The sequence below is a fragment of the Agelaius phoeniceus genome, chromosome 4 (genome assembly GCF_051311805.1).
Source record: "Agelaius phoeniceus isolate bAgePho1 chromosome 4, bAgePho1.hap1, whole genome shotgun sequence".
NCBI lineage: Eukaryota > Metazoa > Chordata > Aves > Passeriformes > Icteridae > Agelaius > Agelaius phoeniceus.
This window is the reverse complement of record NC_135268.1, coordinates 12,052,446-12,079,684: the sequence shown is the minus strand read 5'-3', so window position 1 is coordinate 12,079,684 and position 27,239 is coordinate 12,052,446. Positions and strand designations below refer to the sequence as shown.

Genomic DNA, 27,239 nt, shown 5'->3' with positions numbered 1-27,239 from the left:
TTTGTCCCTCTCTCAGGGCCTCTCTTTTCCTTTATTATTTTGTGTTCACTCCGACCCTGGGTTATTCCTCTCAAAAATTATTTGGCTTGATGTTCTAAAATTCAAAATTATATGGCCTAAAGATACAAAAAACTGGAAAAAGCCCTGCTTGAATTGTCCCACTATAATACACATACCTAAAAGTGAGTGACTGCTGATGTAGTTTGGTCACTGTGAACCTGAACACTCAGGTTCAGGTTAGTGAAGTCCTGCATTACTCTGATTTAAATTCTCCCAATTTATGATAAAATAACTCTGTTGCACTGAGTCCAGGTATCAGTGTCATCCTACCTAGACCCAATTTTGTCACTGATGAGGTCCTGTAGGAGGAAACTGAAGTGGTTGTCAGCTTTACCTGCCTGTTGTTGAAATAGATGGTTCTCCTGAAACTATTATTTCCATCTGATCAGCAGAAATGGAGACACCTTACATAAGTTCAAGGAAATAGCTGGAAGGACTTGTACCATTCTTCTGTTGTGGAAAAAAAAATGAAAAAGGGCATTCAATAATAATAACAAAAAAAGGGGAAAGTAATAAAAAATAGGAATTAAAAAAATGTTCTGGCTGGTTTCTTACAAGCTCAATAAAATACTCCGTTTACTCCAGCAGTAGGGATTCTCTTCTTGCTTGCTGCACCAAAATATCTCCCTTCCTAATTAACATGTCCCTTTCTAATGAAAGCTTTCCTGTTGATAGCTTCTGCCTCAGGATATCAACCTAGACTGGGAATGTTCATGAGGCCTGCACCCTTCCTGAATTTGGTTCAGGGGCTCAAATAGATTTTTTTTTTTTGCAAGCCAATTTAGCTACTCTAATCTCCTTATTGCAAATGGCTTTTTAAGAAGTGTTTGTAATCCTTGGAGCAGGGGGTTCAAGGCCAAGTGTGTTGGATTTTTGTCATTCCAAGTGTCACTTGTGCCTTTTCAAGTGCTGCTGATAAGCCAGGGAGATACAAATTGTCCCAGGCTGCTGGGAAACTGCCACTTGGAGGGAATGAAGATTGTTTAATCGGAGGTTGGCTGCCAGGCTGAGAAAATCTGGTCCCTTTTCAACGTTTATTTTAGTCTCTTTGCACTTTTGAGGAACTCAGGGTTGGAATGAGGTTCAGAGAGATGCTGAGTGCATGTATGGGCCCTGGGAGATATTTTTAAACTCAATGACATCCTGGCCCAGGAACAGTGAGAAGCTTAACAGGCTTAAAAATGCAGATAGGGAGTCGTGCTGATAAAACAAGCAGACAGGTTTGCTTCCAGATACAGTTTTTGCTTACTCTTCTGGCATGCCTCCATGGGTAGCCAGATTCCCGTGGATTTAGACCCCATGTAGAATGTTTTACTGTATTTTTAATAGTTGGTTCTTTGGAGCACTTGAAAAAAATACTTTTTTCGTGTAGTGTTCTTAAGTGAAGAAAAATCAGAGTGGCACCAGAGCACCTAAAAGCAGCTACTTGATTCTTTAGGTAAACATTTTGCTAGAAATCATTTGTACATCAAGAAAATGCAGACCTTCTGTGACATTTTTTAGAGAACTGTTTTGAAAAACACTGTGTTCCTGCTTCAGGGAGAGCAACATGGGTAAATTTTCACATTTACTTTGGAGGTTTTTTGGTTATAAAACTGTGCTTTGAATGAACATGTCAGTATTTATCACCCAAACTGTTAGTACAGCCTCCTGCAAAGTTTAGTTCCTGGACATCAAAGAGGTGAGTTGAAATATTCTGAACCTCTGGACTTTGATCCTAGATTCAGTAAATCCCTGAATTATTTTTTTTCCTGGCATCTTTTTTGCTCCCTGCAGCTCCAGAATTTCACACTGTGCGCAGATAAAAAGGTACAAACGTTAAGTGAAATTAAATGGGCCTTTGGTCCCACAAAGGATCACAGCAGTCTACTCTGCTCTCCAAATTTGTGTTTCAGTTGTATGAAAAACGAAATAAAAAAAAAAAAACAGAGGCAGGGAAAGCTCTTATTTGGGGATTTGGATTCAGAGTCCATGTTTTACCCTGACCTGTCCAGAGGAAAGTAAGAAGCAGCATGAGGGAACATTCCAGCCTACTCCTAATGGAACGAGGCTCTTTACACTTTGGAGGTTGTGAAAAGGAGCAAAACAAGCAAAAACCCTGGAGTGTCCACAGAGGACAAGAGGGGTAGCAAGGATGCAGGGTAACCAGCATGAGGAATGAGCCTGTTTTTCCTTGTGTTCCCACAGCTTGCAGCAGCCAGTGCCGGAGCTGCGACTCGGCCACCGGCTGCACGTCGTGCAGAGATGCAGCCAAGGTCCTGCTCTTTGAGGAGTGCCAGTACGACAGCTGTGCTCAGCAGTATTACCTGGACTTTTCCACCAACACTTGCAGAGGTGAAAAATGCCTTGCTGGTTTCAAGGGAAAAAAAAAAAGGAAAGAGAAAAAGGAATAAATGCAAGTGGCCTTGGCTAAGAATCCATTAGATGGCAGTGAGAGCTGTGCAGGTGGCCTGCTTTAAAAAGGGTGCAGGAAGGGGAAAATTGTTCAGTGACAGGTTGCTTGCGAGGTTTCTGCAGGTTTTTTTTTGCTTTTCGGGCAGCCTGCTGTCACATACTTGAGCCTTTCAGTGGAACAAGATGATTGCAAATCGCTCTCTTGTAAATGATTTTGTAACTGAGCCAGCAAAGTTTTCAGGGGTCAGGTCCAGCAATTCATTTAGTCACGGGTCAGCTGATAAGGAGTGAGCTTGCCAGGCTAAGTCTCTTTCCAGGGGCTTATCTGGCCTCCTGTACTTACCTGTCTCTCTCTCTCTGTCTTACTAAATCCTGCATCACTGGATGGCTGCAGAAACAGCAGTTTGGAGGGATTTAAAAGACACATGACTTGAAAGATTTCCAGAACTCCCCAGCAGAGTGTTCCATGATGGAAATAAGTCCACAGCTTGTAGACCCCAAGTGCTAAGCCCTTGTGCATGGTGAACCCCCCGGAAAGGGCTGCCCTGAACTGATTTCTGTTTTCTTCCAGAGTGTGACTGGAGCTGTAATGCCTGCAAAGGTCCCCAGAGGACTGACTGCCTGCAGTGCATGGAAGGCCATGTTCTCCACGAAGGAGCTTGTGTGGAACAGTGCCCTCCAGCTTTCTACCAGGAATCAGACACATGCCAGAGTGAGTTTTCATGGAGCATTCCCTCCAATATGTTCCCCTGCTTGTCTCCCAAGAGCTGCCAGGCTGAGCTCTTTGCCTGTGTCTCTTCAGGGTGTGACCAGCCCTGCCTTCGGTGCCACCAAGCAGATGAGTGCAGCCTCTGCCCAGCCCCGTTCTTCCTCCTGGGCAGTGCCTGTGTTCCCAAATGTGGGCAGGGATACCACGCAGACGAGGCACAGCGCCAGTGCACAGGTGAGCACCATGAGCTTGGTGCAGGCACGGTGGGCAAATGAGGAAGGAACTGCTTGCCAACTTTTATCATAGCTCTTTGCCCGCTATCTTGACTCTTTTTGTCAGGTAGTAAGACACACATAGTTGTGTTTCTGCTCTGAGCCTGGGGACAGCTCTGCGTGCCAGTGGCTGTGCTGGTTTTGAGACTGAGACTGGTTTTGTCTCAGTGGGGTTGTGCTTTCCATCCTATGTAGCTTGTCCTCCTGGATGCCTGGAGTGTGACAGTGGCAGCCTGTGCCACCTCTGTGACCGCAGCACGTTTCTGAAGAATAAGATCTGTGTTTCTGCCTGTGGCCAGGGTTTCTATGGCAATCCACAGACCAGAGAGTGTGAAGAAGGTGAGTGCCTCTCAAGAGACAGTGCCATTTATCATCAGTGTAAAGCCAGTGACAAAATGTCTTGGGGGAAATCCCTTTCTGAATCAAGTTGAGTGGTTACTTATCCATTCTTTATTCTAAATGAAGATTTGCTAGTCTGTCTGCAGCTGGCTTTCAGTTCTGTGATGGGGAAATCAAGGTGGGAAGTGATTTGCCCAAGTCGTGGTGGAGATTGGGATGGATTGCAGTTCACCTGGGTCAGGAATGAACAGGCCACCCAAAAACCAGTGCCGACTGGCATGATGTCAGCACAGCCCGTGGTGGTCCCTGCAGTAACACCTCTCCCTCCTTTCCCTTCAGGCAGCAGGCATCCCCGGGGCTCCCGTGTGAGCAGCACCCTGACGGTGGGCATTGGCGGGGTGCAGCCCCTAGACCCGGCCCTGCTGGGCTGTGATCCGGCCGGTTCCTGGGGCCAGGCGCAGTTCCAGGTGGACAGCATTCCCTCCACCGGCCGGCTGGTGATGCTGCAGGCCGGGCGGGAGGTGCCGCTGAGCCCCGGCCAGCGCTTCAGCTGCGCGGACGTGCGGGACAGGAGGGTCCGCTTCGTGCACGGCACACACGAGCCCAGGTGACTCGGGGGAGGCTTCTTTACTGAGCTCTTGCCTCACAAAAAAATTGCTGTATCTTGAGAACGGGTATTTCCTTTTCCCTTGGAAGCATTCCTACGGGGAGGCACACTTCCCACTGCTGCTAAATCGGCTTGCAGCTTCTTACACTGTACCGTAGTGTAACTGGTGCTGCAAAACTTCTCAGTTCGTGGTGGAAGAGCTCACTGTGACCCAATCCCAAACCTTCTGTGCTTTTGGGGTGCAGGAATATGTCCCATCTTCAGGGCACTCAGCTGAGAGCTAAAACTGGCATATTAATCTGATTGTTACCACAGTTTGTTGACATTGTTAGGAAGATGCTCAAGCGATGTCATTGCTGTGCTCTCTGGCATAGTTTGCCTTCAGCCATTCCTTGTTTGCCTCCAGTGAGAGCTCTGTTAGTACCCTGGAATAATTAGTGGTGATTAGTAGCTGGCAAAGCTCGCACTGTGAGGGTGTTGCAGGGAAGCAGATTTTTTCTGCAGCCAGGCAATAAGCCAGCCACCCTGCCAAATCTCACACTTGATTTGCATCACCATAAAGCCTTGGCTCCAGAGTGACATGGGTGGAACTGTTCTAAATTTCTGGCTGTATAAATCAGGGGTGTCTTCCATCTAAATCAAATCTGAAGAAGACTTTCAGGGTGTCCTGATGCCAAGGGTTAGCTGGTGTTCACCAGACTTCAGGCATATGTTCCTGTATTTCCTGTATCCTGCTTTTTTTTTTTTTTTAGTCTACCTGGTAGTCACCATGAAATGTCAGCATCTTGTCTTGAGAAACAAAGCTGCTTTATTACCATATATTACTCTATTTATTATTTATACTGTTACTTTAAACTTCAAGGTGTTTGGGGTGGCATCATTGAAAAGTCAATGGGAAGGAAAATTCCTGGCAAGTCCTGAAGCCAGAGAAGTGAGGTTTTTCTTTAGCAGCATTTAGAATTGGCACTTTATCTTGGGGATGCCATCTGATGTTACTCAAAGGAAGATGAGGGTATATTATCACAATGCTAAAGGTGCTTTATTGTCTGTTGTGACTGTTGTGAATCTTCAGGAAAAAATACTATAAAAATGTAATTGAAGGAAACTTGAGCTAAAGCTTCTGTCACTGAGCCAATCACTTTTGCTGAATATATAATGTGCTTATCATTGCTGAGTCCTGGAAGAGTACTTCATTAATTTATATTATCCTGTATTTTGGCTTGCTGGGGACCTGTTTAGGAAAGGACAGTTTTCCTTGAAGGTCAGTGACCAAGAGTCATTCTCCCACCTTGAGGTGATCAACATTCAAGCCTTCTCAACACAGGTAAGAAAGCCTGGAAACAACCCCAAATTTGGTACCATTTGAAGCCCTGGTTTCTTGCAGGGGTAACAGAGGAGCTGGGCAGAACTTGAGCAGAGGTTCAGATCAGGCAAATTTGGCTCAGCTCTCCCTTAGGGCAGCAGCCAAGAGTCACATGGAGGAAAAGAACTTGGGGAATTGACTGGAGAGGTTGGCCTGTGTCCTTTTGCTTGTGCAGGGAGTGGCAGCTGTGCAATCACAGATCAATTACCAGTAAGGGCTGGGGAATCCCTACTGCTCCAATCGTCCTCTGGATCTGCTGATGCTCCAGTTCAGCCTCTTGCTGCAGGCCAAATGGGCCAGGATTGATCCTGACAGCAGGAGAGCTTTGACACTCAGGTTCAGTGCTCTGTTCTGGGACAGCTGGGAATTAAATCAGCATGAGCTAGTTAAAGTGTGTCTCTTAAACTTCTCACCACTTCTGGGCAAGGTGATGGTACTGCCAAGTGTCTCCTGTATTGTTTTTATTTAAAGTCTGTGGCACAATCTATGGGTCTCACCCCAGGGAGGGTACAGGCACCTGAACAGGTTCCAGGTTTCCAGGGGGGCTAGCAGCTTACACTGAGCTTTTTCCAGTGTGGAAAGCTCTGTCAGGAGTTGTGACTACTTGGCATATTCTTACAAATAGAGACCCTAAAATGCAAAAGAGAATCTGCTACTCTTAAGGCCCATTTACATCCTAAGAGGGGCACCAAATGACTTGACAGAACTGTTCTAGTGCTAGCTCCTTTCTGCCTACAAGCCTGGCTCAGCCTCCACCCTCCCCATGGGTAATTTATATTCCATAGTAGTCATTCCCATAACTTCTGGAAATTAGAAGTGCTCTAGTTTGTCCTTTAGAATAAGACAAACTGTGGGTTTTGATCCTGCAGTGTTTATATTGATTCTGGCTGGTGCTGAGATCTTGGCTCAGCCTAATCTCTTGTTTGCCTCAGTAGGACGTTCACCTAAGTAAGAGCTGCAGTCACTGCCCCAGAATACATAAGTGAGGTTTAATGATAGGAATTCTGACTGCTGTTCCCTAATAACCCTGGGAAGCCGTGCACAGGTGAGGGGGCTCCCTGGTGGATGTTCCCAGGGCTTTGCCTTTGTCTCTGTGGGAACGCCTCCCTCCCAAGGCAGTGCATTACCCATGGCAAATGGTATTTGTTTGGATCAATAGACACTGCAGATTGAAACTTTTCTTGATGACAAAGAACTGGAGAACTAATTTAAACCAGCAGAAATATGGCCTCTAGCAGGTTTTTGGTATAAGTTGAGTATGGCTGTGGGGAGTGTTGGAAATGAAATAAATACTGATGATGAAGACACCCGGTTTTGCTGTCGTCTCAAAAGGCTCATGAGGATCAGCTAGAGTCAGGTGCTTGCTATATAAATGTCCCAAGTTTTTGCCTTTGCTAAGCCAAATGTGGCATGAGAATCTTCTTTTAAAGGGACTAATTCAGTTTAAATGCTAAATATTCTTAGAGCTGCCCATTGGGGGAAAAGGTGTGGAGAGCGATTCTCTGCTGCTAAGAAATAGGAGATTTCCAGGGATGAAGTGAGCTGATGTCCTTATCCCCAAACTTTTAATTCCAGCCTTTGATCATGATCCAGCCTCCCAGGCTCAGCAGACACCTCAGAGCTGCTTTTGTGTTCCAGGCACCGTTCGTGTTCAGGAACGAGCCCCTCCTCGTCGGCAGGGGGCAAACCGGGACCATATCAGAGCTGGTGCTCGGCGTGGGGGACAGTGACAACCCTCAGGACGTGGTGCTGATGGTCCTGGAGCCCCCAAGGCACGGCAGGCTGCTTGGGGCCCCTGGGGACCCTGCCACCTTGCCCCTGGGTGACCTGGCAGGAGGGCGGCTGCGCTACGCCCACGACGGCTCCGACAGCCTGCAGGACGCAGCTCTGCTGCAAGTGAGCGACGGGTACCACTTCCAGAACATCCTGCTCCTCATCAGGATTGCTCCCGAGGTATGTGCTGGCACATGAACCCTGGCAGGCACGCTGGGAGTCTGGAGAAGTGCCACTCTGTCCCTGAGGTGTCACTAATCCTCAACCCACTACCTCCTCCGGCTGGTTACCTGATCCTCCGGTAACCAGCCGGAGGAGGTCGTGGGTTGAGTGGGTTTTGGAGGTTGCCTGAATTTTTGGTTTGCCACAGCTCCAATTGTGCAGCTTTGCTGATTCAAAGTCCATAGTTACTTGATAAAAGGTAATAAACTGTAATAAAGCAGAAGGAAAAAAGCTGAAGATATGTTCATTCCTTACTAATGTGAAGGAGTAGCAACAAGTAGAGCTGTCATTAGAGGTCACAGTTTGCAGTCTTTTATGTAGAGATCTGACACACTGTCTTGGAGTTCCCCCCCTTGGGAAGGAGCTAGGAGGAGATGACATTGCCCCTCTTTGACCCTCTCTGCAGTTTGAGATGTCTTTCACAGCAACTTGGGGAGGACAATTTAAGGGAGCTTGGTGAGTATTCTGTGTGGCCGTGGAGCTCTGCAAAAGGAGGCCCTGATCCCATTTGGACCCTGCAGGTTCCCATAAAGTTATGGTAGTAATTAATGTTAATTAGTGCTGTGACTCATACAGCAGCCTGGGGATGAAAAAGGCATTGTTTTCAAGGCCGGTGCTGCTATTAGACTCCTGGAATAAGAGGAGCCCTGCCTGTGGTTTTCACCAGACCACTTCCATGGCCCTAAGGAGCCTGAACAGGATCACAAGGGCTGTGGAAATGCTTGGGCACCACTCTATGTTCTTTGTAAACCCTTTTTTCCCCCACTTCTGATTTAGCAGGTTCCTGTAAAAGCCAATGAGGGTGAATTGCTGAGAGTGGTTTCTTTTATTATCCTGTTTTGTGCTCCCTTGTCTCTCCTTATCATTCCACATTTCTCTGTGCAGCACTTGGCTACAGAGGAGAATGAAGGTGGTGACAGAAGTGAGAGCAGGGCAGCTTTTAGGGCTTTTTCCAGTCCCTTTGGTTGCTAATGGCTGCTTTTTCCATCCAGACCCTTTGCTGGAACTGTTGCAGTTCCAAGGGACATGGAAGCCTTTCTTTTCTGAGAGGCCAGGGGGAACACAAAAAAAAAAAGGCAAAAGATGTTTATTTTAGGGGTACCCCAGACCTCTAGAGATCCAGCTAAGGGAAGCTTCCAAGGTATTTGCAAGGCAGCTGACCTTGCCCTGCCTGGGAGCAGGTAGATGAAAACACTTTTACATTTTAAAAATATTTTTAAAATAGATTACCAAGCAAAAAGTGCTCCCTCATGAGTCTGTTCTTATTAACAAGCAGCATCAAAGCCATGTGGGAATGGTATCACAACGTGCTGGGTGGGTTTGATGTGGCCAGTGAAGGAACATTCAGTTATTTAGTGACCTCAGAGCTGAAGGTTTCCATGTTTATAACAAACACACAGTGTAAGTGCAGTACAAAATAGGTGGGTGCACAGCAGACATGCCAAAAAGGAGGTGAGGAATCATCCTGTAATGTGGTTCCTTTTCACAAACATCTTTTTAGCTCTCTCTCCTGTCTTAGTGGCAGATCCAGAAGAACAGAGCAGTGAGCCATTTTTCAGTTTGGGGGCTGATTATGTGGAGTAGCAAGTGAGGAGGGAGGTGATCCCTTAGATGGAGCAGTCAGGATTTTGACTGATCACACAGTTCAAGGCGAAGTGCAGCCACAGCCAGTTTCAAGGTGAATGTGCAGAAATCCACAAAAGAAGTCACATTTACAGCAGCTGGGCTTATAAGAAAGAGCCATGGCATGGAAGAGGTCACAGGGATTTTGGTGACCTGTCCAACAAAGCAAATTAGAGCCAAAAAGGGCTGATCTAATCCTTGAATGCCAGAGTAGCGTTACTGAAATAAATGGAAACTGTAGTGAAACTATTATTGCAATCCGGTGCTGACATCCACATTTCAGGAAGCTTAAATTAATATTGGAAAAAAAAATTTAAAAGCCACAGGAATAGTTTGAAGGTGAGGAAACCCACAAAGTAACTAAAGACTTGGGTGGATGCTCAGAGAGAATGAGAATGGTGGTAAAAGAAAAAATTATGGAGGGAGGCTTGAGTTTAGGGTCAGCAGAAATTAGGAATTAGAGGATGAGGTCAGTTCTACAGGCTAGGAATGGGGTCTGAGGGATACAGCAGAAGATTTCTTCAAGCAGACAACCAGGGTAGAATGCCTAAGAAATTCCAGAATACTCTCCTTGATCCTCTCTTTTCCCTTGGAAGTGCCATTGCTGACATTGCAATCAGTCTTTCCCTGCTGTCCCCTGCCTGCAGGGTGCCAGGAGTCCCCGGCTGGTGAGCAATTCCCTGGTGTGGGTGCCCCAGGGAGGAATGCTGCAGATCTCCAGGACAATCCTGCACGCCGAGCTGCCCGGTGCCAGGGACTCTGACATCACCTACACCATCACTGAGGAGCAGCCCAGACATGGTAAATCCCCTGCAGTCCTGCTGCCCCACAGCAGCACCCTTCCAGGCTGTTACATGCACGTTTGGGGGAATATTTCCTTCGGATGGTAGGGTGGCTGAGTGTGCTAACCTCATCTTTTTCCACTCCTAATGGCTGTGCAGAGGAACAAAGCACTTTTGCCCTTCCTGATCATCTCTGTTCCTCCAGTTGTGGTGGAATCCTGGTGTGTTTACAGCCCTGAGAGAGCAGAATGTTAGTGCCAAAAGATAATCCTCCATGGTGAATGCCTGCCTTGAGAAGCACAGAGCAGTATCTGCATCTAGAAACTGCTGAGCAGAAATTTACCTTGAAGAATTCCCTACATTCTGTGACATTTTATTTAATTTGGCCCAGAGGAAGGGATTGCTGACCGAAACAGGATTTCTGGTGTTGTTTGGATCTGTAGATAATTCTTGTCTCCAGATTCCTTCTGAAAGGCTCTGAGCTCAGCTCTCAGAGCAATGACTTTCACCAGAAACCCCATGCTTATGGAGGATCTTCTGGGCACAGGGTAAGGGGGGTGTGGAAGGTTCTGGGATTTGTGATTGAGCCATAAATGGAGAAACACGGGATGAAAAAGAGATGTCATGTGGAGGGAATTGAAATATGGAAAGAAAAGAAAAATGCTCCTTTCTTTCTCAGCATCACTACTTTCTTCACAAAATCCATGTCTTCAAATAACATGTTTTGCACTTCTAAGAAATGATACTGCATTTAATTTGCCGATCTGGGAAAATTAGAGGATCCCTCTAGCAACATCCATGTGTTTTTTTTATTTCCTTTTGCTGGGAGGACAGGCTGGTTTCCATCAGCTGCCAGCACCTGATGGAAACAGAGATAATGCGAGTTTTGCAGTTTAGAAGAGAAGTAATTAATTTGTATTCCCCCTTTTGCTTTCTGCAGATGAAGGTCTGTCTTCCAATTTTTAATAAGCATTTACATGAAAACAGGAGTTTTTCCCTGAGGAGCTTGTCTCCTGCTGCCTAACCCTAACTAAAATTTATAATCCTGTATTTGTATCACCATAATTATTGCTGCTGTGATTAATTGCAGTAATATAAGCAGGTTTGTAGCTGCAGGAAGAAGCAGCAGAAAGGGAGGGAAGAAGTAAGAGAGAGAAATGTGGAAAATTGGTCCTGAATCCAGAAGGCCTTATCTGCCTAACTTAGTCTGTGAATAATGGGAAAGATATTCATACCTATAGAAAATATAGAATTTGATTTTTAGGTTTTTAGAGGAACTCCCATGAGCAAAACCATAAGATCTGGAATGTAATTAGGGTACTGAAAAAGGAATTTTAGCCCAGAGTTTGATGATGGAATGGAAGTGTGATACTGCATCTTGCTGAATTACTTTTTTTTGTTGCTCCAACTTTTCAAGGGTGGTTTGGGGAAATGAAATGGGAGAGCTTATGATGGATGATTCACATAACAGAGCGATTAATTATCAATCAGCAGAATTATCAACCCGTTTAATGGAATTAATTAACAAGATTGCCCAATGTCACCGGGATGTCTCAATGTCTGCTGATGGCTTTTGGCAGCTCTGCTGGCATTTCTGTCACTTGACACTGCGTGGAAAAAAGCTCTGAGTGGGTGGGCATTTGCCTTGGCTGTTCCTTGGCTTGCTGCCTGTGTTCTCCCAAGCTCCTGCTTACCTTTCCCAGGGGAAGTGGTGCTGCTGGTGCCCATGGCGGCGGACAGCCCGGCGGGCTCCTGGCAGCTCTTACCCGATGGAAGAGCAGCCTCCCCCACCACCTCCTTCACCCAGCAGGACATCAGCGATGGCATCGTGTGGTACAGGCACTCAGGAGCTGAAGTGGAGAGTGACTCCTTCCAGTTCCAGGTATTCCTTGTCCTTTCCCTAGAAATACCACATGGCAGCTCTCTGAGGTGACTCCACTCGTGTCCTGTGGAGTCAGGACACAGCACCCTCTCATAAAACCTAGAATATTGACACCAAGTGAAAAACGTTCCAAGTGACTTTTTAAAAATTGGTGAGCCCCAGAGTCACACAGCCCTTGGTTTCTAAGCTAATAATTTCATTTTGGCTTCCCAGTCCTCTGTCTTGCGAACAGGCCAAAAGGTAAAAATACTCCCCAGCAGCTGGGAAACTGAAATAAATCCCCACTCCCCAGAGGTTTAAGAGCCATAAAATTGCTCAGACAGGCCCTTGCTGTTTGCTGGGAGGGTTTCACAGCCTGCCCTCAATAAGCCTACGTGAACACTGGCACGTGAACACTGGCACGCAGTGTTTGTTACATCTGGTTTACAAGGCAGGAGCAATTACTGTAGCACCGCAGAGGCAATTAAGGTAATTTCTAAAGTAATTAACATAAGTGATAACGAGGAATTTGTGAGCGTCAGTGTTGAACAAGCTAATCTTTGGCTTAATTGCTGCATTCCTCTTAGAGACTATGCATTTTGCATGAGTGGAGTGCTTGGGTTCAGTATCTCAGAGCAGTAGCAATGACTGCACAGAGAGCTCAGAAGGGGAGCTGGGAATACCTGGTCACATCAGGACACCATGGCACCCCTGTGCAAGTCCAGGCCTTGAACTTTGGCTTGGGACATTTCATTGATTTTAGGACAGAGCAGGTGCAGCAAATGGCTAAAATGACATTGTTCCTTTCATCAGAGCTTACATTTTTATGCATTTTCTAAAAATTAAGGCTTCAGGATGTTCACTTATGTGAACACCTGAACAGCACTGTCCTGTGGCCTTTCCTTCCCAGGTATCCAGCTCTGCCAGTCCACAAGCCAGCCTGGAAAGCCATGTGTTCAACGTTGCTGTTCTGCCCCAGACACCCAAGGCCCCTCAGCTTTCCCTTGGCTCCTCTCTGCACATGGCTGTAAGTGACAGCACCACACATATGGCTGGAGTAGGAAGGGGAAAAAAACAGATTAGAAGAGTAACTGGGCTGGGGGGTGCAGATAATACCCATGAAAAGCTGAAAAACTCAGTATTAAAAGTAATGAATGTACAGACTGGAAAGGAGAGGGGGAAAGAGAAGCAACATCAACATTTTATGCAATTCTTACCCTTTCCTGAGAAGCCAGGAGGAATGGCAAGAGAGAAAAACTGTGGCTTAGACCATAATGAATGGGGTTTGCCAGTAGTTCCACTGTAAACTTGATCCCACCTGCTGCTCTGGGAATGACTACTTGAATGAGAATTGTCTCTCCAAGCTGGTTCCTTCCCCAGCTGTGTTGATTGGAAAGATAATCATAGAGTTTCAAGTCAGTTTTGTGGGCTCTCAGGCTGCGGTGCAAGCCTTCCCTGTGTGTCCCCACCACCTGTGGCTGTCTCCTCTACTTTTCCTGGCCTGCATGCCAGGCATGGGGCCAGGAAAGGCACAGGAAGCAATGGTAGAGGGATTAGTGGGGAGCCCATGGCACAACGCCTTGTCAAGGTTTGAAATAGTGGCAACCTTTCCTGGGTGATAATGAAACATGGTCAGACTGCTACTTGGAGCCATTCATCCTCCTGCTCCTGACTTTTTGTTGTTGTCATTATTGACAGAATTGATGGGAGAGATGTCTGGCAGAGCCACACAGCACTGGGTTTTATAGCTAATTACTCCCCACAAAATTCAATAGGGCCATAAAACACCTTTTACCTCACCACCTGCAAGTCCCACCTTTGGGAGAGACAAATAGGCCCTGGAGGCAGCGAGGAAGAAACATAACCTTAAATCTTTCTGTCAGAAAATCCCACTTCCCTGCCCCAGTGTGATGGAGTTCTGTTCATTCATCTTCAGACTCCTTCAGAATGAGACTTCTAAAGCTGAGAGGAAAGCACAATACTGTGAGTCCTCCCATCCCTCTAGTCTTGACTTGGACTTGCACTGCTGGGAAAGGTCCAGGGAAGTTTGATGACTCTTGTTAAACTGGACACAACGTCTATATTGGTTTTTCTTCACTCTAGTAAACCTCATTCCCCCATATTGGTAACCTTTCATGTTCCAAAGCAGGTTATTTAAGTGCCCAGATCCTTAACTTAGCTTGTTCTCTCCCTATTTTTGCTCAAGATTATGAAATGAGCTGGATGCTTTTCATACCCAGCTGAGCAGTTTAATTTGTTAATTCTGCAGGATTAAGGTTCATGAACACGTGGAAATTAACTGGTTTTGGGCACTTAAGTCTCTTCAAGCAGCACTGTAATTCCTTTAGGGCCCTGCCTGCCTTTGGTTCGTGATAATCTTGTTATGGAAGGATCGGAGCAATTTTAGTCAGGTTTAAAATAAAAGGGAGAGCTTTGCTTCCTCTATATTCCAATTGAAAGCGCTGAGTCATTTTCAGTCATTTTCTTTTGAAAGAGAATGAAGTCCAGCCACATCAGACTATATGAGAAAACTACACAGACAATGAACTATTTGTTCATTCCAGGGGGTTCTTGATCAAACTAGGTTTTCCTTTCTCTCTTTCTAATTGCTGTAGGCCAAAAGAGAAACCTGGCCACCTGTGAGTGTGGAGGTTGTGCATCTGCAGGGGACAGGGCGTCAGGGTCAGGTTTCAGAACTGGGCCTTTACATCTCAAGAGTGTCTTATGTTTACTAGAGCAAAGCAAATTCTCTTTCAATGCATTTTTGGGTGAATCTTCCCCGGTCTCTGGCCTTGATGCTCATGGTCTGATGTGTTTATTGAGGTGCTGGAGGACCGTGTGACAGTGATTGAGCCCCATCACCTCTCCTTTGTAGACCCGGAGGTTCCCAGTGAGAAAATCCTGTACAACGTGACTGTGCCTCTCCTTCCTGGGCAAGGCAAGTGAACCTGCTGCATGCCACATTTTCTGAGCACATCTCCTCCTTCCCTCGGAGTATCACTCTGTGGAGGCACCTGTTAATCCATTTGGCCTCTTTCCTTGGCTTTTAAACACCTTGTTCCTTAACCCAGCTTCTTTGGCTTCTTTAGGAATGTGCTGCAGGGTTCAGACAGTTTTTGCTGCTGTCTGAATAATACTGAATGTTGTGTCCCATGGCTTTCTGCTTCCCACCTCTTGAGTGAGAGGTTCTGTGAAGAAATGCCTCAGTGAGGAATCTCTGTTTCATTTCTCTTGTCCCTAGAGCCCATCCTCCATGCAGTTGCATCCGTGTGACTTGTTCAGGAAGCAGTACGAAGCAGTACCCAAAGGGGAAAAAGCAAAGGAAGCTGTGGGATCAGATGGAGTGATGGAGTAATTAACCCCTCCTGGTAATGCTGGTGTCTCTGCATCCACAGGTATTGTGGAGCACAGGGACAGGCCTCTGTCCCCAGCCAGGTACTTCAGCCAGGCCGACATCAACCACGGCAGGATCGCTTATCGCCCGCCGACCGCTGCTCCTCACCTCCGGGAGATCACAGCCTTCTCCTTCGCAGGTGAGGTCCCAGTGCTCCTGCAGGGCTGGGACACCAGCTGCACTGCTGCTTCTCCTCCTTGCTGAGGAAAGGCTCTGCCCAGTTCAACATCAGCACTTCAAATTTCTCCCAAATCCTCCAAGTCCACGTCAAGGCGTGCTTTCCTGTCCTGACCACAGTCGCTCTGTGCTTGTGTTTGTCCCGCCAGGTCTCCCAGAGTCCGTGAGCTTCCGATTCACAGGTATGTCAGCCACTTTTTCTTTCCTGGCCACAGCAGTTTTCATCCTTCTTTTGCCTTTCGCATTGCCTGTTGCCCCTTGGCCTTTGTTCTGCTGCAGGCACACCTGTGGGCACTCAGTAGGAATTCCTGGAAATGCATGTGCCTGGGGAATATTAATTTGTCAGGTTCCCAGCAGTGCTTTACAGAAGCTGAGCTGCACCTTGCTAGAGACACCTTTTTCCTGATTCCAGGCTGCCTGGAATCAGTCCTAAAGGCCTGATTTATCCCTCTTGTCCCCCCAGTGTGAACAAGGAGTTTTACGCTCTCATTTTCTTTAATACAGCATGGAGACATTTCTGCAATTAAATTGCCATAGATAAGCTGCTTGCTTGTTTAACACATCCTTCTGTTTCCATGTGCTTTCTGGCTTCCATTAGCAAGGAGAAGTCTATGTTCTGAGTTAGGGGCAGAGAGAAATGCTCTTGGCCTGGGTGAAGTGTGTGTATGCTCACAGATAAAGGTGAGAGATGAGTCAGCAATGTGGAATGGTGATTTTTGCACAGACAGGTGAATTTCCCAGGTGAAGGGTCCCTGCAAACCCATTCCTGCACTCAGGCATGGTTTCTGTCTGTGCCTAGTGTCTGGTGGGGAGCACACGAGCCCGGAGATGGTGTTTGTCATCCACCTGCTCTCTGCTGAGCAGCAGCCTCCAGTCTTCCAGATTGCAGCTCCCTTCCTGGAGGTCAGCCAGGGGGGAAGAGCCACCATCGGTGAGTTGGGTGCATGGGGCACAGGCTGGGCCTCAGTTCTCTGCCAGGAGGCCCAGCTTCATTTGCCCAAGGGTCACTTGAGAGGCAGTCTAGGAGAGAATTCCCTGACACAGCCTGAGCATCATCAAGGCACAAACTATTTCCATGGAACTTGTAGCTCTCAGGCTGGGGGAGCTCCAGAATTATTTACTTTTCTTGTACTGACTGAATTACAGGGTTTTTTTTGGCTCCATTCATATCAGCTATGCTCTCTTTCCCTGGTGCAGGGATCCAGTTGGCTGTAAGTGACACGGATACAGCTCCTGAGGGCCTTTTCTTTGAGCTGGTGAAACCTCCCCATCATGGCATCGTGCTCAAGTACACCGCAGATGTGCAGGAGCTCATGAGAGCAGGTGAGTGGAGCAAGAGTTTCCCTCAGTGCAGGAGAGGGGTCAGCCTGGCTGGTTTATAGCCGGAGGAGACAGATGCTCCTGGCACATCAGGATGCATCCATAGGGAAGCCTTATCTAGCTGTGAGCTCAGGAAGCAGCTGGGAAGAAAAGGAGGGTTGGTGCCCTCCTTGAGTTGCTGGCACTGGGAAGGTCACAGCTTTTCCTCTGCCCTGCCAGCTCCTTAATGAACGTCCTCATAACCCACAGCCCTGACAGGATGGGATGAAATGCCAGTTTAGTTCTTGATTAAAGTCATTTGAGTTGGATTCCTGCTCTGAGCAGAGACTTTCTGACTCCTGTGTCTCCTCCCTGGGCAGGCGACACCTTCACCTACGAGGACGTCACCCGGAATGCTCTGCAGTATGTGCACGATGGCTCAGCAGCGGCAGAGGACAACATGGAAATCTCTGTCACTGATGGTGTCACCACGGTCACCACGGTGCTGAGGGTGGACGTGTCCCAGCTGGACACCCACGGCCCCCAGCTGGCCCCGGGCTGCCTGTTGGCTGTCACCTTGGCCAGCAAAAGCTCTGTGACCCTGTCCCGACAGCACCTGGCTTACACGGTGGGTTTGCATCTGCTCCTAAGCCCAGGGAATGCTGCCAGGCTCCCTTTCCTTATCCCCACACACCTCCCTGCTGTCAACATGGATTCTGGCTAGAGAGCTCAAGTTTTGGCTGCTGCCAAAGAGGGGATAACAGACTCCTTCATCCCACAGGGATTTAAGGTTATCCCCATTTGACTGTACCAGAGGTGAACTGCCATGCTAAACATGAGAACCTAGTTAATCCCAGATTTTTCTGTCTAACAGACTTGCTAGTAAAGCACGTAGATTTGTCAAGTGTTAATCCCTTGAAAACTTCAGCCCCCTCACCCACCTTTTTCTGGACAGATCAGAAGGGGGAAGGAGTAAACCACCCCAGGATGCTGCAGAGCTTGGTGGATTGAGTTGGTCCCAGGGCCTGTGGGCTGTGCAAGAGTTATCGTGCTGGTGACATTCCCAGGAAAGCTCTGTACTCCTTGCAGATGATGTAGCATCCTCCTGAGGGAGGAGAGATCACAGTACAGATGCTAGGCTGGAGAGACCTGAGCTGAGAGAGGCTGGCTGTCAGATGATTGGGAATGATTTTTTTTAAGGGATCAGTCTGGATACAAGTCTGGAATCTGTCCTGTCCTCCTCTTAAGGAGGAAGGCTGACAAGGGAGATGCTCATGTTTAATCTGAATAAGAGCACAGATAGGGAAAAGATTTCACTTCTGACCCATATGCTCAGGATGTGTTGATTTCTGCTCTGGGTCTTATTTTTCAATAACCTAACAAAACTCTTTTAAGAAAAATGACATCTGAGTTGTGATACCACAGTGTAGTTGTACTTAATGTGGTTGAAAAGAGACAAAATCAGATTTTAGTTCATTGTGAAGTACTTTGGAAATGAAAATATCACATTTATGTCTGGGAGACTGTGTTAATGTGATACAAGGACATAGAGAAAGCCTTGCTGAGCTGAGAGAAAATGAAAATAGATGTTGTGGTATGCTTTGAAAATGTCAACCCTCCTGACTCTCATCAGTAGAGTTTCATTTAATATTCATCTGTGGGTCTGACCCAACTAGGCAGGTATGAAACTATAAAACTCTTATTCTTTCTTCCATTTTTAGTGGAACACAGCAATGGCTAATTCTGCCTTGTTTTCATTTGGTTTGTTTCTTCATGCTTAGGACAACAACTCTCCTGACTCAGAGATCAAGATCCAGCTGATATCTCTGCCAGCCTATGGAACCCTCCTCAGGATGTCAGGCTCCCACAATGAAGACCTTTCCAAGGTTTACAATTTCACCATGGAAGACATCAACAGCCAGAGGATCAGGTAGCAAAGAACACTGTTCTCCCTCAAGTCATACCAGTTAAAAGCTCACTGAGCTTTCCCCGAGGGATCTCTGGGCTACTTAAAAGAATTCAGGGAATGAAAGTGACAGAGGGTTGGGAACTGAGACACCACCTCTCTTCCAAGAGGATGGGATAGATGTGCCTGGGGGTCAGTGAGGCTCCCTGATTCCTCATGTCCTCATCCCACAGCTACTCCACCACATTTGAGACCAGCAATCAGCCCGTGACTGACATCTTTCACTTCTCAGTGCTGGATGCTGACAACAACAGGCTGGACAGACAGATGTTCACCGTCACCATCACCTCCGCCCCGGCGCTCATTGCCTTCGCTGACCATGTCACCGTGAGTGCCTGGGGACAGGGACATGGCTCTGAGTGCCTGGGGATAGGGACAGCCATGGCTCTGAGTGCCTGGGGACAGGGACAGCCATGGCTCTGAGTGCCTGGGGACAGGGACGTGGCTCTGAGTGCCTGGGCACAGGGGCAGCCATGGCTCTGAGTGCCTAGGCACAGAGACATGGCTCTGAGTGCCTGGGCACAGGGACATGGCTCTGAGTGCCTGGGCACAGGGACAGCCATGGCTCTGAGTGCCTGGGCACAGGGACAGACAGCCATGGCTCCGAGTGCCTGGGGACAGGGGCAGCCATGGCTCAGGTGGGAGTAGCTGAACAGTTTTCCTGGACTGAGGGGAAGTGACTGAATAAAGCATAGTGTTCCTTGTGCCACCCAAAAGGTGAACAAAGCACTTGGAGGCTGGAGGAGTCTGACAGTGCATCTGCATCCCCAAACCTCATCTGTCCATTCAGGAGCTGCTTGTCCCTAGGGTGTCTTCTTGATATCAGTGGAGCAAGTCACATTTAGCCCTACTCAATATTTCATCCCTAATTTCACCAGTGTGTGTGTAAGAGACTCTTCAAGTCTGAAGACACCTGGTGCTTTGGGCTGACACAGAGCATTTCACACTCCTTATCAAGGCCTCTGGAAGTCATCTCTCTCCTTTCCAGCTGTGCATTCCCCCTCCCTTGCCTTCAAAAGGCTCTCCACAACAAGAACTGCAGGTCTTGCCTTCCAAGAGGTCACCATGACACTGCCAGTTCCCTTCCTGTCCTGTCCAGGCTCCTCTTGGAGGCCAGATGGGCTTTGTTCTTCCCATCCCACCTCACCTCACCTCCCTGCTGAATTCCTGATTAACAGACCTAGGGGAGAGTGGGACAGCACTCCAGCACCTGGGCAAGCCTCTCCCATGGAGGCAGCCTTGTTCAGTAAGGATTTGTGTTGTCTGCTGTTGCTTCCTAGGTGGATGAGGGGGGCAGGGTCCCGCTGCTGGCTCATCACCACTTGACTGCTGACTATGACACTGCTGCCAAGGAGGACCTGAGGGTCACCATGGTCACTCTGCCTGTGTATGGCTGTGTCGAGAACACCAGGACAGGTAAACTGCTGGGTTCTCCCTTCTTCCCTCCTTTGGGCTCCCCAACAGGATCACATCTGTCATATCCCATGGAGGGGATGGCTTGTGCTGCAACAAAAACTGCAGCTTCCCCAGGGCCCACTCTAATACAGCAGATGTTTTCTCCCTCAAAGGCCACAAGGTGTGGGAAGCCAAGCTGTAGAAAGGAGCATCCCTTCTTCTGCGGCCTTCACAATGTGCTGGGTCTCTGTTGAGTTTATCAGCCATTTGAGCATCCTTTCACCAGTGGTATTCTGGTTTGCAGGAGAGAGCTTTGGCCCACAGAGTGAGTCTGTGGGGAGCACAGATGCATCCTTTTCCCTTCATGATGTCCTGGACAAGAACATTTACTACTTCCAGAGTGTCCATGAGAGCATTGAGCCCACAAGTGACGCTTTCAGCTTCTATGTGAGTGATGGCTTCAGCCAGTCAGAGGTGCAGAGCATCAACATCACAATCCAGGTACGCCAGCTGCCAGAGCCCTCTCCTTTCACACAAACTCTTTTCAAGGCTTTACTCCTTCCTTTTTAGTACGTGGGAAGGGGGATTAAATGGAGATTCCTTCCCCCAGCACAGGCACGTAATTTACTTGTGATGCCCAGGGACAGTTGTGCATTGTAGCCTCTTCCCCAGGGCTTACTGCTCTGGTGTCTCCTCTGTCTTGGAAGCAGCTGTGGTGCTGGATAGATTTGGAGGGACTGGTGATGCCAGCACCAGTTCTGTCATTTGGGAGCTTGTGTTTCAATCAGGTGGGCCTTTCCCTGTGCTCATGTTCCTTCTTCTGGCTGTGTGCAGAGGCAGAATGACGAGCCCCCCAGGATGGTGCTGGAGCCTGTCCGGGTGCAGGAGGGCTTGGCCGTGGTCGTGACCAACGCCTCCCTCAGCCTGCAGGACTTGGACACCCAGAGCAGCGAGCTGGTCATCGTGGTCAGCCAAAGCCCTGAGCATGGTACGTCCTGACAGGCTGGGGCTGAGGGACAGGGAGTCTGTCTGTCTGTAAGAGCCCCTGCTGCAAGAGGGAAGCCTGGCATGTGGGAAGAAGCACAATCTCGACCAGGACTATGCTTGAGGACAGCCCTGTTCTTGGCGGGCTGTCCCTGCTCTTTGCCGGGGAGCAGCAGGGGTGGTGCAGGTGTTTCCCTGGGGATTCCCTGCTGGCAGGTGCCTGTCCCTGCAGTGCCCAGGGCAGGCAGGGTGCCAGGTGAAGGCAGGCTCTGTCCCCAGCTGGCTGTGCTGAGCCCTGTGTGGTTTGGCAGGCCAGCTACGCAGAAGGCAGAGCATGGCAGAGGCGCCGGAGCAGGGCCGGCCACTGTCCCGGGGCTCCTCCTTCACCTACCAGGATGTTCTGGAGCAGCTGATCGTTTACACCCGGAGCGGGGCCGCTGCACACACCGACACTGACAGCTTCGGCTTCTCCCTCACTGACGGGCTCCACACGCAGGCAGGGAGGCTGGAGTTCTCCATGGAGCTGCCCAGGAAGCTGCCACCCACGGTGGCTGTCAGCAGGGACCTGCAGCTGCCAGCTGGTATGGGGACAGGCGTGAGAGTGGCATTGCTGGGTGCTGCTGTCGCTTGGCCAGGCTGCCTGAGGCTGACTGAAGCTGATTGTGGGTTTTGCTCTCTCTGGTGCAGGCTCTGCAGCTCGGCTCACAGCTCAGCACCTGAAAGCAGCAGCTGGACATTCAGGGGACACGGCCATCAGATTTGTCCTGAGGAGGGACCCCAGCAGGGGCCAGCTGCAGCTGACCACAGCTGATAGCCCAGTCCAGATCTCTGCCAAAGGACCCCTCAGAAGTTTCACACAGGCTGATATAAACAAAGGTGAGAGTGCTTGATTTTAGGTAGTCACAGCAAGTATATAAACCAAGGCTGGTTTAAGGTAGTCCTGTGAGGAGCAGGGAGTTGATCCTGATGACCTTTATGGGTCCCTTCCAGTTTGAGATATTCCATGACTCTGTCATCTTTATGAGAGGGGAGTGATGAGCTGAAGTAGGGAAGGGAGAAGGAAAGAAGTAAGCTCAGTTTGTTAAGTTAGAGCAGAACCATGTATCATTAAATATATGTTAAAAAGTCTCTCTCAGCAGAAGAAAGAGAACAAAGAGAAAAAAAAAATTTTGAAACCCAAATCCAGGAGCCCTGTCAAGCCCCAGGTGCCTCAGCTGATGGTGCCAGCCTGCTTCCAAAGTAAGGATTAAAAGCTGCAGCCTATACTAAAGTATCTCTTTTCTGCTTTCCTTCTCCCCAGGGCATGTGGTGTACAGCCATGGCAAAGGGGATCCCGGTGGAAACTTCCCCTTCACCTTTGATGTGATGGATGCAGATGGCAACAAGCTGATGGACCAGGTTTTTCACATCCATGTAATAGGTAAAAAGTAGTGCTGAAGTTGTGTTTTCTTTGCTGCAGAGCTTGAGTCTGCCCAGAGATTCCCATCCCACATGTACTGCAAGTCAAAATGGAATTTTTGAACTATGGTTTTGATGAGCTGTCAATTCAAAGGCCTTTGAAGTGAGGGGCATGGGGAGATTTTGCAGATGCAAGGGTTCATTCTTTGGCTTCTGACAAACTCACTGAAAAGGTAGAAAAATTCCCCTTAATGCCTTCATGCTGTTTAGATAGTCTTTAGGACATTATAATGTTACCATCCCTGATAAATGGGATGGCCCCAAGTTCCTGTTTTGGAATTATCAAAATGTTTGTGCGTGCGCTGTCTTTTGCTTGAGCACAAGTACCTGAGGGATGCAGTGTGACTGTCTCCTAACTCAGCTTTGTGTTTAACCCTTCCAGACGACAGATTTCCCCCCTCCATCATCACCAACAAGGGGCTGGTGTTGGATGAGAACTCAGCCAAGGCCATCACAACCCTCCAGCTCTCAGCCACTGACCAGGACAGCGAGGCCTCCCAGCTGCAGTACAAGGTGACCCGGCAGCCACAGCTGGGCCACCTGGAGCACGTGGCCTCCCCAGGTGAGCAGGGAGGTGTTGGGTCCTTGGAGCATCAAAACACCGGAGCCTCTTGAGCCCTAAACATTCACTGCAGGAAAAACGTGCCCAGAGGCAGCAGCACGGAATTCCCAGAAATTGTTAGAAATCAATTCACAGAACAATTCACAGAATTGTTAGGAACCAAAGGGCCATTAGCCCAGAGGGTTGGGGAATAAGGTGAGTGGAGGCAGAGCAGCCCAATAATCCCAGTTGAGGATTTATGTGAGTTTATGGCCCTACTGCTGCTTCTGCATGACAGAAAAACCTTTGGACTTTGCTGTGAACAGTGCTCCAAAGAATCCATCCCTTAATGTCCTTGGAAACAGCCCATCTTGGTAAACAGATGACTTGTCCTGCACATGTGATCTGAATTTCAGAGCTGCCTTTCATGCTTGCTGACAGTGTGAGTGTGCTGTCCCTCTCTGATGAATTAATCTAAATCTGTGGTGTCACATTTTATGCTCTTCTGATTTTATTATACTCATCCAAGATTATATTTCTTCTTAGCTTTAGATTTCTCATTAACATGAGATTAAAGTGGAAATATCTGCTGTGTGTTTTCAAGATGCAGACAGTCCCTGTACAGCTCAGTTTGAGTGTGGGGTTTGCCTCATCTTCTCACCAAAAACATGTTGAAAGGGCAGGAATAATGAATACGTTATAATAACTCACTGCTGAGAGTAAATTAAAAACATGCACTGTTTTTGCCTAAATTGCAAACTAACCAGTGAATCTTGTACTTTGGAGACTTCAATTAAGGACTTTATTCCTCCTGTTATTTAAAATCTGATGATGATTCTGACTTCTGTGCTTTTTCATGTCTGTGAGGGACTAATAAGGATACAGAGTCACAGACTGAGAAGTAGTTGTAATCATGATTTAAACGACCTAAACCTAAGAAGAGAATACTGAAGTGTTCAAAAGAGAACCCAAACCTTTACAGCTGATGAGCTCTGAAGAAATATTAGCTGAACATTCCATTTTGGCTCATTTATTTAAATCAGATCCTGGTGTCTTTTGTAGTGTGGCCAGCATCTGCCAGCAGCCATTTAGTGTGATATATTGGTAGCAAACTTCTTGTCGGGGTGTTTGTTGACAACAGCAGTAAAACTGTTGAACACAGCAGCAAGATTTTAAAAGCTCAAGTGCTTTTTGAAATGCTTGTCAGGTACCTTTCTGTGGCTGTGTCACACCTAATGGCCTGTAAAGATGTCACCATAAATCAGTGCTGAAAAAGGGACTTGGTATGAAATGCAGGGGTACACGGAGGGGTAGAGAGAAGAGACACTTGGAAGGCATTTTGGAAAACTGCTGTGAGGCCAGGAGGCCTTTAGCTCATCCTCACTGATGCCTTGGTTGGGTTAGTCCTGCCCAGCAGTGACAATCCAAGTGTTACATGGGCCATTTTTCTCCCAGCTTCTCTCCCCCTCTGCCCCAGGAGGCCCACTCCCAACAGAATGAGGTCAAAAGAAGCCTGGACTTCTTTCGGAGAAGGAGATTTTAGGAGGCTCTGTGCCAGCTTAAATCCCTGGCTCCACTGAGATTCATGGGGCAGCCTGACTTGGATCAGAACCAGCCAAAACTGAGTCCTTATGGCTAAATATGTCCTGCTTCCTGTAGTTTTTCCTTGCCTTGCTCTTTCTGTTGCACATTTCCCCCCGTTGTTCATTTCCCAGGGACAAGAATTAGTTCCTTCAGCCAGACAGACTTGGCCTCTGGCAGCATCCGGTACATCCACACCAGTGACACGGAAAAGCACAGGGACACCTTCACCTTCTCTGTGTCTGATGGGACAAACGAGGTCAGTCCCAGCCTGACCTCTGCCTGAGAAGGAGCCTGGGCAGAGCTGGCTGTTCCTCCTCCTCCTGCTGTGAGATTCCCCATATCCCTCAGGGCAGGGAGCAAGCCCTGTGCAGGGAACAGGGAGCCACCTGACGACAGTCAGACCCTGGAGAAATGCCTCCTTGCTGCTTTCTGAAAGAGCTGCACATAGAAGGAGAGGGGCAACACAGACTGAGAGAGGGAGGGAGAGTGCATGCCCATAAATATCACAGAAAGAGGGAGAATTAATTAGTGGGGAGGGATAAAGAAGGTCATATTCATGTGATCTGGGCTTAGCAGCTCAGATTTACTCACCAGACAAGGCTGAAATGAAGTGACCCAACCTGAAGATTGCTGTGCTCTTGCCATGAAGTTGCACTCTTGGAAGGCTGAGTTCATCAAGAGAGGTTTTTCCTCCTGTCCCAGGTGAGCCAGACCTTTGACATCACCATAAACCCTGTGGATGACTCCTTACCCGTGGTGCAAATCTTTGGGATGACGGTTCAGGAAGGGGTGAGAAAAACCATCACTGAGTTTGAGCTCAAAGCAACAGATGCTGACACAGAGGTAAGGCAGGACCCCCCAGCCTCCTCCCTCCCCTCTTCTGCTGCACATCTGGGCTGTTGGAAAATGGGTTTGTGTTTTAGGACTCATAAACACCGAGTTTATGCTTAGCATGGATGACAATGGCTCTTCCCCTTCTTGCTGGGTCTGGCCAGAGGCTGAGCTGTCTGACCCTGGCTCTACCTCACCACTGCTTCCCCTGCAGCAAGAGATCCGGCTGCCTGAGCCAAAATCTTCCCTCAAAGGTTTTTGCTGCTTCTGCCCTGGCAGAGTGGCAAGGGACACATTGCCCAGCATGGCTGCAGGGCTGGGGGCTGCTCTTGTGTTCCTGGAGCTGTCACAGGGTGGGAGCTGTCTCCGACCAGCTGAACCAGGAGTTGGGTGGGATGTGCCTTGCTTTGTAGGGAGACACCTTGGGAGAGGGATAAGGCCAGGGTGGGGCTCAGGGGGAAGCAGGAGTGTGCTGGCCCTGAGGTGGTGTGCCAGCTTTGCCTCTCCCTGTCTGGGCACAGGTGGAGTCCATCACATTCCGGGTGGTGCAGCCGCCCCGGCACGGGCTGCTGGAGCGTGGCGGCCGCGGGCAGCGTCCCCTCCAGGCCAGCACCTTCACCATGGCTGACATCTACCAGAACCTCATCAGCTACAGCCACCATGGCAGTGGCGGCAGCGCGCTCAGGGACCGCTTCACCTTCACCGTGTCTGACGGCACCAACGCCCTCTTCGTGGTGCAGGAGGGCCAAAGGAAGGTCAGGGGGCACAGGGGATGGGAAGGGCCTTGAGAGCCCATAGGGTGCTGCCTCTTCTTGGGGCAGGGGGCTGAGCTGCTGTGGCTGCACGCAAGGGCTGAGTGCTCTCCTTTATGTGATCCCTTTGCTCCTTCCCTTTGTTCCTTCCCCTCCCTGCCCTCTGGGTGTGCAAACTTGCCCCAGAGCTGAAGGGAGCCGAGCTTATAATGTGTTGGGTGAGGCTCTGCCTCCCAGAGTCACCCCCTTTTATCTTGAACTGTTGTCAGGTGGTGACCACAGCACCGCAGCGCTTCCAGGTGGACATCCTCCCTGTGGATGATGGGACACCCAGGGTTGTCACCAACCTGGGCCTGCAGTGGCTGGAGTACATGGATGGCAAGGTAACACGTGCCTGGCCTCAGCCTGGGCTGCTTCTCAGGCTGCTCCAGGAGAAGGGGCTTCTCAGGAAAACATCCTCATCCTTCAGCACTTCTGTTTTTGTGAGAGAGAATGCCCAGGGTACATTTTTAGCTTTGCTGATGGCGGAGATGGCTTGATGATGTGCTGTAGCAGCCATGGCAGAGATATGTGGCTTTCCAAGGATATGGTGCAGGAATTTCTTGTTGTAACATGCCTTTGTTGTGCTGAAGTCCAAACAGAACCCCAGGAAACTCTTGGCTTGTTTTTGAGGAGCCAGCATTTGCTGTAAAGAAACACTTTGGTTCCTCCCAGAAAAAAAATGAGTGGAAGATGCTGTAGTAAAAAATTGTATTATGAAATGGCTATCTCAGCTCAAACTCCTCACTTCAGGAAAAGCACTCCTGCAGCCTCAAGCAGCTCAATTTTCTCTCTTTCTCCTGCTGTTAAAAAC

General features: G+C 48.5%; 1 protein-coding gene across 2 annotated transcripts in view; it reads left to right on the top strand.

Annotated features, from left to right (window-relative positions):
* FRAS1 (Fraser extracellular matrix complex subunit 1) overlaps positions 1–27,239 on the top strand; it is a 106,029-nt gene that overhangs the window by 65,745 nt on the left and 13,045 nt on the right. For both annotated transcript variants that reach the window (XR_013181943.1, XM_077176820.1), the window contains exons 22-50: positions 2,248–2,394; positions 3,026–3,166; positions 3,257–3,397; positions 3,631–3,774; positions 4,114–4,381; positions 5,621–5,705; positions 7,383–7,697; positions 10,010–10,163; positions 11,848–12,026; positions 12,916–13,032; positions 14,829–14,943; positions 15,401–15,538; positions 15,726–15,758; positions 16,376–16,507; positions 16,774–16,899; positions 17,256–17,503; positions 18,657–18,805; positions 19,015–19,168; positions 20,122–20,257; positions 20,541–20,737; positions 21,071–21,224; positions 21,532–21,801; positions 21,908–22,096; positions 22,521–22,640; positions 23,061–23,240; positions 24,935–25,059; positions 25,506–25,646; positions 26,156–26,389; positions 26,656–26,769. Coding sequence is in view for 1 of the 2 variants with exons in the window: in XM_077176820.1 (XP_077032935.1) it covers positions 2,248–2,394; positions 3,026–3,166; positions 3,257–3,397; positions 3,631–3,774; positions 4,114–4,381; positions 5,621–5,705; positions 7,383–7,697; positions 10,010–10,163; positions 11,848–12,026; positions 12,916–13,032; positions 14,829–14,943; positions 15,401–15,538; positions 15,726–15,758; positions 16,376–16,507; positions 16,774–16,899; positions 17,256–17,503; positions 18,657–18,805; positions 19,015–19,168; positions 20,122–20,257; positions 20,541–20,737; positions 21,071–21,224; positions 21,532–21,801; positions 21,908–22,096; positions 22,521–22,640; positions 23,061–23,240; positions 24,935–25,059; positions 25,506–25,646; positions 26,156–26,389; positions 26,656–26,769 (4,646 nt within the window). In the remaining variant the exon portion in view is untranslated. The remainder of the gene's footprint in view (positions 1–2,247; positions 2,395–3,025; positions 3,167–3,256; positions 3,398–3,630; positions 3,775–4,113; positions 4,382–5,620; positions 5,706–7,382; positions 7,698–10,009; positions 10,164–11,847; positions 12,027–12,915; positions 13,033–14,828; positions 14,944–15,400; positions 15,539–15,725; positions 15,759–16,375; positions 16,508–16,773; positions 16,900–17,255; positions 17,504–18,656; positions 18,806–19,014; positions 19,169–20,121; positions 20,258–20,540; positions 20,738–21,070; positions 21,225–21,531; positions 21,802–21,907; positions 22,097–22,520; positions 22,641–23,060; positions 23,241–24,934; positions 25,060–25,505; positions 25,647–26,155; positions 26,390–26,655; positions 26,770–27,239) is intronic.